Below are 13,165 nucleotides of genomic sequence, written 5' to 3'. Positions count from 1 at the left end.
TGTCTATAATAAAAAAATATTTATTGTTTATTATTATAAAAAAATATTTTTAGTAGGAAAAAACAATATTTTTAGAAAAGAGTAATGGAACTGCAAAAAAATTTAAAATTTTAAAAGGTAAAATCTTAAGTGCTATCTTTTAATAGATTAATTTGAATTTTAAAAATCCAAATTTATAATTTTATGTTTTATTAATTTAAAAATGATTTAGTAATAATTTATTATTTACAAAAGAATTGTGATTTGAAACATTAAATATTTAGATAAAAAAAAGTTAGATATGTCATTTCCACAAGTTGGGTTACATTTTGATACATACTTTTTAGGGGTTTAAAATTTTCAAATAATTCTCGACAGATGTCTCGATTAGAGGTGCTCATGGGCCGGGTCGGGCTCAAAAAAATTCGGCCTGCATCCTAGGTCCGGGTCCAACCTGACCCATTTTTTAAATAAACACAAAAAATTTATTTTAAAAATAAAAAAAAATAAAAAAAGCATTTTAAAAATATTTTGAAATAAAAAAATAAAAAATATATTTATTTATTATATTCGGGCTGGACTGGGCCCAGATTAAAAAAGTGTTACCCGAGGCCTGGCCCATTTTCTAAACGGGCCTCATTTTTTTGCCCAAACCCATAGTTCGGGCTTATATTTTTACCCGAACCCTCTCATATTTCGGGCGGGCCATCGGGCCCCGACCGGGCCGCCCGGCCCATGAGCACCTCTAGTCTCGATTCCAGTATGAGGATTATCCCGGTCCATGAGCACCTCTAGTCTCGATTCCAGTATGAGGATTATTATAGACTTCAATTTTGTTGAAACATTGTATTTTTTGTCCAAATATGTTTGAGCATCGCCTCAACCTAAATACAACTGCAGAAACAACAGCCCTTCGAGATCAAATCCTACAACTCAAGCGACAAAATCTTCATCTACAAAAACAACTCCAGGCTGAACGAGAACGGAACAACGAGCTGATAAAACACCTCGAAGAATCTCGAAGAGAAGCTAGAAATAAAAAAGAAATGACTTCATATGCTGGAGCTGTAGCAGGGCAACCCATAACCAGAGAAGATAAGATAATCGACATTTCGGCAATAATTAATGGGCTTTGCCAATTTGACGAAAGGCCCTCCGAAGGTTGGGACCAATGGTGGCTCGATATGGCTTGTAAGGCCAACATAATAGAAAAGGCAGATCCAATAAGCCCAAGAAGTATAAAGACACACACTACAGAATATGAAAAGATACCAGAAGACACGAAATTTGAAGATTTTGTGGCCTCTATATAAGAACCTCAGACTCTCCTTTCATTCTCATAGATAGAGAAAACTGAGCAAACCTTAGCAAAAGCTCTGAAATCTTGTAATCTCTCAAACTCTCTCTTCCTTTAAGATATAGAGTGAAAAGCGTAAGGCCTCAAAATAGCCATAGCCAAGAGAAGGCGCCACGGCAGTATCGAGGAAGCAAGTTCACACGAGACTGAGACTCTTATCAGTCGTAGTGTTTTCTTAAGGGTTTTTTTCTTTTTTATTTTCTTCCACAAGTATTTGGGCAACCACGCGCTCAAAAAAAAAAAAAAAAAAATAACCGGTGCATGCACCCAATCCCTTAGACCGCCCATGAACCGAATCTCCCGTATTTAATTAGTTTATCCAAAAAACAAACTCAGCATACTTTCAACATTAAACCCCGGCGAAAAATGGCCGCGTCGCTGCTATTCCCCGTCGCATCGTCGACGAAAACGGCCGCTCCTCCAACCTACTCGCCACGGAAACCAGTACCTTCCGGTCACCGTTTCTTCTCATTCCCTTCCAAAACCAAGCCTCTTCTCAAAATCACCGGCAATTCAAACAAACATCGGTCTTTCACCGCCAAGGCTATCGAAGAAAGCAAGGAGAGCACGGAAGACACGTTGACCGCCAAGGAAGTGGAGACGGAACCGGAATCGAGCGAGGAAAGCGAGCTGAGTGCCATTGGAGCAGAGATAAAGACGGCGATGAAGGAGAGAGAAGCGAATAATAGTGATAACAGTCTCGCCGGCGGAGTGGCTGAGGAGATAAGGGAAATCGAGTGGCCTGCATTTGGTAAAGTTTTGGGTACCACCAGTGTTGTTCTCGGTGTTATTGCTGGCTCTAGTGTCGTTTTACTCACTGTTAATGCCGTTTTGGCTGAGCTTTCCGATCGGGTTTTCGCCGGTAAAGGCGTCCAAGATTTCTTCAGCTGAATCTGATACATATTTTATTGCAATTGAACCCTTTTATAATGTAATTTCTGATTTCTGCTATTTTATTTGCAATTGGGTCTCTAATTTACTTCATTACATAGCTACAATGCAAAGCTAAAATCCCAATTAAAATTTTTGATAATAATCAGTCATGGAAACTTGTTCTGATTCTTTGTTGAAAATTAAAAGCTCATGGCTCAAATGTCATGTTTTCTGCTTCCTTTCTTACTGATTCAAACAGCACTGATGATAAATATCTTTCCCCAAAGCTTGGAAATATTGCCTGCATTGATGTTATAGAACAGAATCAGAGAAATTTATAGATGTTAATAGAGGGTAGACATTGGTTTGCCAGGTTGAATTAGACCCAAAATTGAACTTACAACGATGAGTTTTCCCGCATTCTCGGGTCTTTTTGCAATTTTAATCGCAGCTGCGGTGGCGGCACCCGATGATATTCCGACCTGTAAGCCAACCGGACGGAAAAAAGATATGCATAAGATCGATCCCATGGTTATAAATTTTTGAAGGATGGAAGAACTTACGAGTAGACCTTCCTTTAATGCCAGAAGCTTTGCAGTTTCAATAGCTTCATCACTTGATACCTGCAAATTCAAAACGACAATAAGAACGAGCCACGGCCCAAAGAGGGATCAATCTCGAAGCATGATTATCGTTCCGAACCCTTACTTGAACAACTTCATTGACGATGCTGACATTCAAAACACCAGGGACAAAACCAGCACCTATTCCTTGGATCTTATGTGGACCTTGATATGTAAGCATGAAACAAACCAAACAGTCAGCTAAACAATAAACTTGTTTTCTTGCCTATAGTAATATCATAGAGAAAGCCAACGATAGCAGGCTCGAGGCCTATAATCATAAAAGTACACCATTTCAATCTTCCATTTTGCAGAAAAATGCCAACTGCAACTTAATTATAAGCAATGATTGGGTGATTCGTAACATACCAGGCTTTCCTCCCGAGAGAACAGGACTTTCAACTGGTTCAACTCCATAAAGCTAAACCATATAAAAGAACGAAACTGATGAGGAAGTTGACGTTATAAACAGATTATCATTCATTTACCTGCATGAACACTGCATATAGTATATACCAGCTTACCTTTATGTTGGGATTCTGCTCCTTAAGATATTTGCCTGCACCTGTTATGGTACCACCGGTACCTATGCCTGAAACAAGTGCATCGATTTTACCTCCCGTGCCTTTCCATATCTCAGGTCCAGTAGTCTCGTAGTGGATCTATACCAACAACAGTGTATGTTAACAGACTTCTTCAACCAACAATTGGATCCATCAAAACATAGTTTCAAGATCACCTTCGGGTTTGCAGGGTTTTCAAACTGCTGCAGCATGTATGCATTAGGTGTTTTGGCTAATATCTCCTCTGCTTTTTGTACAGCACCTTTCATGCCCTTGGCAGGATCGGTGAGAACCAACTCAGCTCCAAATGCTCGGAGAATGATCCTTCTTTCGAGACTCATCGAAGCAGGCATCGTAATGATAAGCCTGTATTGCTTTGCGGCAGCCATAAACGCTAACCCTATCCCAGTGTTTCCGCTTGTAGGTTCGATGAGGACACTCTTCAAACAGCCGTTTTGGAAAAACAATGTTCGTAACATTTAAATCATAATCAACAATCCCATAGCAATTAAGGCCAAATACTATCACTAATACACTTCATTTCCTTTAAAGTACCTTATCAGACACATTTAAACATGATTCGAAATTAAACATACGCGTATCTGACACTCAACATAACATAAACAAGAAACCATATTGGAGGTTTATTAGTAGTTAACAACACAAGCTACTAACCTTTCCAGGGGTAATAAGATCCTTTTTCTCAGCATCTAAGATCATGCTATAACCAATCCTACACCATCACAAATATATATAAGTTTTTTCCAATAAATAAACAAAACCCAGAAATTTAAATAAGGAAATGAAGCTTCTAGCATGATAAACACACTAATCATAAACAGCAATGAACCACAAAAAGTGGATTTAAAGGAAAATGAGGGTAACCTGTCTTTGACACTAGAACAGGGTTCCATGATTTCAAGCTTAGCAGCAATGCGAGCAACACAACCATCCACCACTTTGTTAAGATATACCAATGGAGTTTTGCCAATCAACTAAAATTAAACAAACCCCGAAAAATTAAAAAAGAGGATAAACAGTAAATAAATCATTGCAACAATTAAAAAGGAAGGTCAAAATAATGCAGTATTTAAACATAAAAGAAGGGAAGAGAAATTTTACTTCAGTGACATCTTTGGCAATCCCAATACTATCGTTCGCCATTTTCCAGATAACTGAAATGAAGAAAAAAAAAACCTATAAAAACACACAAAAAATCAATCAACCTTAATAAAAAAATCTCTTTTCGAAATAAAAAAAAAAGAAGAAGAGAAAAATTAAATATAAAATAGAATAGAATAGGTTAAATAATTGAATATATTATATAATTAATCAGAATTAATCAGAAATATATATGTTGTCTTTAATTAATTTTTTTCTCAAAATAGAAAGAAAGGAGGGGCCTTTTCTGAATCTAACCTGTTTTGAGGCTCAAATTCAACAGTGAGAAGTTTTAAATTGCAACAATTTTGGAAAATGGATCAATTTCGGTCCTTGATTGATTTTTTTAATTCCAAAAAATCTAAAATAATCTTGAAATTGTAGTGTTTAATTTGATTCGATTTGCAGGTACCATCTGAAGAATAGCTTTGAAGTGATTAAATTGAAAATTGGTATTAACTGATTAAACCAATTTTTTAGATTGATTGATGAATCTGTGACCTGATCCATGATTATTTGGTCTTCTTAGATTTTATGGAAAAATTTAGAAGATAAGTAGTAGTTTTTAAGGTAAGTTATATTGGGCAAATTGCATCAACAGGCTCTAAATTTTGTTTAAAAATTATGTTTCGGTAATTTAATTTTCAAAAGTTACGTATAGTCACTAACATTGTCAAATTGTTACATTTTGATCACTCGTTTGTTGACTCCCGCTACTCTTTAACAAAATGATGACGTAACATGTTTAACTCAAGGATTAATAACTAATTTGATCCCTAAAGTGTAGGTAAAATATTAGTTTTGTATTTTTATATATTTACTTAACAATAATTCTAAAAAGGTTCTAAAAGAATCATATTTTTTTTGAAAAAATTACATGGTTAAAAATATATATATAAAAGTACAAAACTAATATTTTGGCTACATGTACCAAGTTAGTTATTGATCTCTTGAGTTAACATGTCACATCATCATTTTTAAGGGGTTAATAAAAATTGAGTGACCAAAATATAACAATTCGATAATGTTAGTGTCTATCATATAACCTTTAAAAGTTGAATGACTGAAATGAAAATTTAAACAAAATTTAGGGACTGTTGGTTCAGTTTACCCAAGTATACTTGATAATTAAAAAATAGGGGAAAACCTTATCTTTTTTCCGACACCACACACTCCCCTAACCCTGAAAACAAGCTTCTCGCTGTCCTTAGCAGCAAAAGGGAAAAAACAATGGCTACCCTTCATTTCACACCATCTCCTTGTACTCCTCCCTTAATTGTCAACAAACCAAAACACCCCACCACAATTTCAACCTCCCAATCGAAGTTCAACCCCAAAACCCACCATGGGTCTTTCAAAAGATTGTCGACTTTGATAGCAAGGTCTTACAAAGTTGTATTGGAGCATGAAGGCAAGTCTACCGAGCTAGAGGTGGAAGACGATGAGACCATACTATCAAAGGCATTGGACTTGGGCATAACCGTGCCATATGATTGTCAACTTGGGGTTTGCATGACTTGCCCTGCTAAGCTCCTAAGTGGAACCGTTGATCAAAGTGAAGGTATGCTTAGTGATGATGTTATAGACCGTGGGTTTGCATTACTTTGTGTAGCTTATCCAACTTCAGATTGCCATATCAAGACTATCCCTGAAGAAGAACTGCTTTCTTTGCAGTTAAAAACAGCTAATGATTGACACTGGAACTGTTTTTGTGTGTGTCTGTATGTTGGATGCTGTGTTTTTATCTTGAATGAATTGGAGTTAAAACTTATTTGATATCTTCATAGGTTATTTTCCCAGATTGAGGAGGAAGAGAATGGTGTTGAATTGATCCTTTATTTATGTATCTTCTAAGAAAATAAAGTGTGCACTGCATTCTCATCTTTATTTCATGATATTTCAGCAACTAGTAGTTTAGGTGCAGCTGAGAATGCGGGTATTATTGACTAAATATAAGTAACAAAGCGACCATTACCAGCTGCTTGCAAAACTGAAACACAGAAAGTTTGTGGAAGATGCACTTGTTTCATCAACTAAGCAAACATCTGAAGGCTGAAAGCTAGTTTATCATACACACTCTCTTGACATTCCAGAAGACCAATAAGAAAACACCCACTCTTCCATTACAAATTCAATGGAACCAAAGCGGAGATTCTATTGCATTTTGTTTTCTTTATTAAAAAAAAAATCAAATTAGTTGTTTTAGAATCTAATCTTTTGTTAAAAATTTAATTTATTTTTACGGTTAAAAATTAGTTTATGTAGTGTAACTGCTTAATTAATCCAACAGTTGCATCAGTATTTGATAATAAAAATGAATAAAAAAATTCAACTTACACTTTGATCTAACAAAAAGAAATAAGTTACCTGTTTTTCTAGTAAAAAAGACTTCATAGTTATTTTACCACCAAAGTTTCAAAAAAACGTGAGATCGTCCGGTGTAAAGAAGTTATTTATATGAAATATAACTTGAAAGGGTATGTTTTCTCCCCTTCGTACTATTTATTGAAATGGTAAAAAGTTGTTCCAAACTAAAACATAATTTTGTTTACATAAAAAATATATAAGTATAAATAAATAAATAAATTCTAACGTTAAAGAATTATTTGTTTTATTCAATAAATTTATAATAAATTAGATTAAAGTGTATATATTATAGGTGAGTATTGAAATTTGTTATTATACTTTCTTTTCATTGATATTTGAAACTATGAGTGAGTTTGCTATTCAACTCTTATGTAATTAAATTTTATCACCAAACTTTGAATTTTATTAAAATTTACCACCAATTTTAATTTATTTTAATTAAAATTTACCACTCATTATTAATTTTGATAATTTGGAAACCTAATCTGATAAGAAAAATTCTTCAAATATTTTATTTTAATAGTTAACAATAATTTAACTTATAAATATTAAAGCTTAGTAAACTAAATAAGAATTTCTATTTACTGAAATAGAAACTTGAAAAATAAAATACATATATCCTAAAAGAAAGAAAAAGTTTATTATATAAAATAACCATTTTTATGTATTTTAAATATTATTGTTAAATATTAAATAAAATTATGAAAAAACATTAAATTTTCTCTTCAAACTATTTTAAATTAAAATTGAATAGAAAAGTTAATAAAAATGGCAAAATTCAATCAAATAAAAGTAAAACCACAAATTTCAATATGGAGTTAAAAGTACAGTCATAAAGATAACGACAAAGATCAACCAAAATGAAGTATACTTTCCGGATAAATTTGCATATTAACCCTAATAAATTATATTCTCTACTGCGAATTGTTAGCGTTGAGACCATCGTGAGAAGACCATCCTGTTCAATAATTGAGACCATCGCTAACAGAGTGGAATTTGACTGTCAATGTTATCAGGTTTCTTGATTCCAAGCAATGAACTAAACCCTATGAAACTTGCCAGGTTCAATACGTTCAGGAGAAAGATGGATCCTAGTGGATTAATTTGCTGATGTGGCTGCTGGAGCAAACACTACCCAGAAAGGAAACTAGGATATGGGAATGCAATGGTTTCTAAGCAATGAAAAGCCGTTGGATTTGGGGTTGAGTCGATGGAAAGGAACAATACTTCAGCATTGAGGAAGCTTTAAGTCGCAAATCATCGAATAGTTGGTACCCCAAGTAAGAGATGCTTTACAAGTATGAAGATAAAAGTTTTTTGATGAGTAAAGCCTACTTTAATGTTTGATGGGTCTATGGGATGCAAACAGCTGGGAAAAAAAGGAGAAAGCTGAAGTGAAGAAAAAAAGAGTACTTGTAAGTAAAGCATTGAATGTGAGACAGTCGGCTTTCAGGCTTTGCTTTGCTTAAAGGTCATCCAAAGGACACAAACACATGTTTAAAGAGAGAAATGGGGTACCTTTAAAGTCCCCACAACAGTCTCAGCTTCCATATAAACGAATATGCATGTTCAATGGAATCAAAGACTGTCTAGCAATGATTAAGACATCAATAAATGGCATTTGGTTCCCCTTTGAGAAGCAATTAAAAAGCACAACGGGATGTAAAAGTAAAAGGCTCAGATCAGATAAACAGTACAACATTTTTCTACAACTAAATCCTACATGGGGGTAGTCTCGAGTTTAGACATTGTTATGCTTACCATCATGATTACTACTTCACAATCACCTAGTACTAGAGTTCTGATCAACATTAGAGATACAGCTTCTTACTTTGGGCAAAAGCAAGAAGCACGGCAGTTATTAATTAAACACACAGATATCGCTACCATTAAACGGTTAGTGATTACAAACAAACCATTTAGAAATAAAAACTTAGATGGGTCGGTAGTCAGCGTATCAGTGGTTACCATCGCCAGAGTAGTGTCATCATTGCCTATCGGTAGTAAGCCTGCTGATATGCTGGTGCCAAACCATTACCATAGCCCCCGTATGCAGGATAGTTCATGGGAGCTCCAGGGTATGAACCAGCAAGGGGAGGAGGGGCTGCTTCTGGTGAGTAAGCATAGGGGTTGGTGGGTGGGCTCCTGCTTCCATACATGGGAGGTGGGGATGGGTATCCTGGGACTGGAGTAGGGTACTGGGTGTGGGAGGGAGACCTTACAAATGGAGGAGGTGCCGGGAAAGATGAGACATATGCATTCGTCAAACGGCCAGCTTTAGCAGGAGGCATCGGACCACCATTATTTACACGCGTTCGCTTGTTAGCAGGGACTACAACTGGTTTTCTCTTCTCAGTCTTGGTCTTCTCTAGCTGCTCAAGGCGTTTCTTGAGGTTTTCAGGTGGAAACTCAGCCTCGAGTTTGTACTCTTCAATGCACTTGATGACAGCCCGAAGTGCTGATTGCTCTTTGCGTGCAGCAAGTTGCTGCAAAAATCAAGAAGAAAGATTACCTAATTAATTGAAATGTAACCATTAGAAATGAAGAAAAAATTATTGGCCAAGAAAATCAAATGAAAAATAAAATTTAAGAGAAAGCTATAGACGACCAACAATCTCATCAGCCTATTTGTCAATAATTGATAGTCATTTACATGGGATTTTAGCACCAATAGAAGATGAATAGAATCGCAGACAATTTAAAGATGCCTCTTTCCTTAGATCTAATCCAGTAATTATTTCACATCCCTAATCCCCTCTGCCAACGAGAATATGAAATGACAATACCATTAACCATATTAGGCATGCTTTATTATATAAAAAACATCAGATTTTAATTTATTTCAGCAGGCAGGCAAATATATGACTGGAATGAAAACAAAAGAATTCAGCAACCAGCTTACAGCTTACAGCAAACCCCAGGAGGCAAACCTTGCATCAAGCATTCAATTAAGTAAAAAGTGTAAAATCCAAAATCATAAAAATAGTAGAGTAAATGGTAAAACAAATCATCGGTACGAGACAAACTATCAGTATGAGTAAATATGAGCATACCGCAGCCCGGCCAGTATTATTGGGATCATCTAAAATAGAAGATGCAGCCTTCTTTGCATCCCTCAAGAAAGATTTCAGCAGGGGCACAGGGGGGAACTTGTCCACAAGGCCAACTTCATAAGTAAAATGAACTGCATCAAGCTGCTGTCCCTTGCTGATCAATTCTTCAATCATGTCTGTATACATTAATTAAAGACATTATAAACTCAACCTATGAATCACTGCAAATTCGTATGGTGAAAAATGCACTAAAAACAGTCTTTTTAAATGGAGCGTTGCACATGTTGATCAAATAATGATACAGAGATTAAAACCAACACCAGTGACTCAAAATTTTTATCTCTGTAACAATCTAGCAGAACCACTCTAAAAAAATTATACATATCCAATCCCATGACCGTTTAGCTTAGCTTCACTCATCTCATATCAATCAAATTACCAAGGAGCAAATTAGACAAGCACGAACCAGCTTCAAGGCATGTAATCTAACAAATAAAAAGGGACATGCTTCAGCTACATGTTAAAAGAACAAGCAAAAGCTTATTAACATCCTAGATTATAACGCACTTAACTATGCTAGTCAACTATTGCTCAAGACTCTTCACCTTAGCTGGATCACATATGTTCATACATATCAAACCCTACAAATATAAGAAAAAACTATCTACCAAAGGATACAAAAACCGGCATATGAAACTTACTCTAAAAGCAACATAGCTCATTAAATGTCCTAAAAATCTTATATTTACAACACCCATGTTAATTCAGAAAGTTCTGCCGCCGCCATCACAACATCACAGTGAAACTTAAACATTTCAGTGCTTGAGATTTAAAAAGTTTAAGTCCTTTAATACAACAAGCCCCTCTTATAAGCAACACCAGGAATTAATGAAAACATAAATTAAGAAAAGTAATTTAATCTCAGGTAAGAAAACAAGAAAATCTTACCAGGCATCTGATCGCCGAGGCCAAGCGAAACGGCGAGTTTGGGCATTTGTTTTCTCCAAGCAGAAGCAACGACAAGTTTCCTATAAAACTCCAGATCCTCTTTCTTAACAATCCCAAACGTAACCAAATGCTGCAAAAAAGTATGAACATCAGGGGTTTTCACATTTTCAATCCCTCCTCTCTCTTCAAGGCTCTTTTTCCATGTCTCCGCGATTTCTTTGGCCTGCTCTTTCATACTAGGCGTAACAAGGACCCTTGATTTTCCGATTACCGGATCAACCACCACCGGGATTAAGCTTTCCAGAATCAAAACACAAGCCCAAGCTAAATCACTTCCTCCCTCATTCCCTCTTTTGTCCACCGGAAATACCTCCGATATGGCCTCCATAACAAACCTCGCCGGATCGATGCATTCCGATAAAGCTGCAGGGATTTTCTCTCTTAACAAATCGATTTCTTTCTTTTTTCCGATCACGAAGCTCCAGAACTCTTTAGCTTCCATTTTCAAGCACGTTGATTTCAAGTGTTGCAAAAGTCCGTCTCCGTCGTCGACCTCACCGTCCGGATTGTCTTCAACGTCGTCTCCAAGGGTCCTCATGGCAGCTTTGGTGTTGAACTCGACTCGGCTGAGTGCGATCTTGACACTGTCCTCGATACTGAGTTCCCGCTTCTTGAGTGAGTCGAGTGAAGCCTTGGTCTCCGAGTCCAGTGCCTCGATTTTGCGTTTCAAGGTCTCCGACTGCTTCATCAGGTTCTGCTCAAGTGAATTTATGTGATCCGACAGTTCTTTCCAGAGGAGAGTACAGCTGGTCATCAGAGACGTTTGACGCTGGAACTCATCGAAACTCGGATGGGTTAACTCGGTCAACTCGCCAGGATTGGGGATCGACCCCATGGTTTGGTGAAACTCGTCTCTCTTTTCCTTAACTCGTTTGGTGACTCAGTAGCCGAAAACCGAAAAGAAAAAAAAGGAAGAAATATTCCTTTCAAAGAAAGAAACTAGAAACCCTAACAACGGAGAAAAACAGGAAGTAAAAAAGGCTTAAGAGACGATGACGTGGGTAATTCATAGGACGACGCGTGTAACGTCGAGTAGAGGAAAAAAATGATGACAAGCAATGGGCAATAATAAGCCTACCATACACGATGGTGCGTAGGATAAAGGGGTGAGGCTAAAATGCGCGGATAGAGTGAAGTGGTGCGTAGGATAAGGATAAGGAGGGTGTTTGGTTGTTAGTGTTTAAAAAAAATGTAAGTGAGTGGAATGCTTTTCTCGAAAACCGGAAAAAGCAAAAGAAAGAAGTGGAAAAAAAGCTGAGGGAAAGTAAAAGGTGGTGGTCTAGTGGGGACTGCAGTCCACGTACCCACATGGGATGCGTCAGAAAAAAGTAAAAAAAAAAAAAACATACACAAAAGGAGAAATAAATACAAATTATAAACACTTAAACCGGTTAAATTGACCCTATTAAAAAAATTGGAACACTGATCTCAAACTCAGCTTGAAAAGATCAATCCTGCCAAATTTGACAAATAGCTTAGCTCATAGGTCTTAAAGATTAACAAAAATAATATTATTTCTAATAATATAAGAATATTTAATTGGTTGATATATTTAATTTATGAAATATAAGTATATTTTATTATTATAGAATTTGTTTTTTTCTTAAAACAAATATGTTTTTAATATTAAAACATGTTATTTGACTAAAACGATAAAAAAATTATAAATCTTTATAAAAATAATATTTCAAGCAAAATTTAATATACAAAAATGTGATATAATAAAGTAAATATTAAAATTTTCAACTTATAATAATAAACAAATAAATATATTGTTAGATATGTTACCTTATCTTATTTGGTTCATTTGATTGAAATGTAAAATTTTTATGTTTAGTTGACTACATGTGAAATTAGTTAAAAACACATTTTACTTAATTGTCTTTGTTATACAATTTTTAACAAGTTTAGTTGTCTCAATATTTTTAGTCTCAATTTTTATTAAACTATGTTAAATTATAATCATTTTATTTTCATTACAATTTATATATCAATTAGTAAATATATATTTATAAAATAAATTTATAAATTATAATAATTCATTAAAAGTTATTGCATCACCGACCATAATTTATAACTCATAATAATCACAATAATTACACGAATAAATAAATCTTTTAAATAAATATAATAATTATAATTTTTAAATGTGACATCTGAGTAAATTAAAAAAATGTCAGT

The 13,165-nt window shown here is 35.2% G+C and overlaps 4 protein-coding genes across 5 annotated transcripts; 2 read left to right on the top strand and 2 right to left on the bottom strand.

Annotated features, from left to right (window-relative positions):
• Positions 1-1,702: 1,702 nt before the first annotated feature.
• Positions 1,703-2,287, top strand: LOC107928581 (preprotein translocase subunit SECE1). The gene has a single exon (XM_016859834.2). It carries the CDS (start codon positions 1,703-1,705, stop codon positions 2,225-2,227), a length of 525 nt encoding a protein of 174 aa, XP_016715323.2. The 3' UTR covers positions 2,228-2,287.
• A 60-nt stretch (positions 2,288-2,347) lies between these two features.
• LOC121221029 (cysteine synthase) lies at positions 2,348-5,059 on the bottom strand. Of its 2 annotated transcripts, none has more exons than XM_041101356.1 (11): positions 4,815-5,059; positions 4,518-4,592; positions 4,281-4,390; positions 4,071-4,128; positions 3,572-3,835; positions 3,357-3,494; positions 3,202-3,253; positions 2,918-2,997; positions 2,773-2,832; positions 2,611-2,691; positions 2,348-2,510 (listed from the first exon to the last, which is right to left on the bottom strand). In XM_041101356.1, the coding sequence occupies exons 2-11, from the start codon at positions 4,557-4,559 to the stop codon at positions 2,418-2,420; spliced, it is 978 nt and encodes a 325-aa protein (XP_040957290.1). In that variant the 5' UTR covers positions 4,560-4,592; positions 4,815-5,059; the 3' UTR covers positions 2,348-2,417. The 2 variants fall into 2 exon arrangements, with proteins under 2 accessions (XP_040957290.1, XP_040957289.1); XM_041101355.1 differs by having other exon boundaries at positions 4,518-4,570.
• A 625-nt stretch (positions 5,060-5,684) lies between these two features.
• LOC121221028 (ferredoxin C 1, chloroplastic) lies at positions 5,685-6,327 on the top strand. Its single transcript, XM_041101354.1, has one exon. It carries the CDS (start codon positions 5,787-5,789, stop codon positions 6,249-6,251), a length of 465 nt encoding a protein of 154 aa, XP_040957288.1. The 5' UTR covers positions 5,685-5,786; the 3' UTR covers positions 6,252-6,327.
• A 2,259-nt stretch (positions 6,328-8,586) lies between these two features.
• Positions 8,587-12,207, bottom strand: LOC121221027 (FRIGIDA-like protein 4a). Its single transcript, XM_041101353.1, has 3 exons — positions 10,925-12,207; positions 9,977-10,152; positions 8,587-9,409 (listed from the first exon to the last, which is right to left on the bottom strand). The coding sequence occupies exons 1-3, from the start codon at positions 11,817-11,819 to the stop codon at positions 8,918-8,920; spliced, it is 1,563 nt and encodes a 520-aa protein (XP_040957287.1). The 5' UTR covers positions 11,820-12,207; the 3' UTR covers positions 8,587-8,917.
• Positions 12,208-13,165: the final 958 nt, after the last annotated feature.

This window comes from Gossypium hirsutum, chromosome D09 (assembly GCF_007990345.1).
Source record: "Gossypium hirsutum isolate 1008001.06 chromosome D09, Gossypium_hirsutum_v2.1, whole genome shotgun sequence".
NCBI lineage: Eukaryota > Viridiplantae > Streptophyta > Magnoliopsida > Malvales > Malvaceae > Gossypium > Gossypium hirsutum.
Note: the sequence above shows the minus strand (reverse complement) of the source record. Positions and strands in the feature narration are given on the sequence as shown.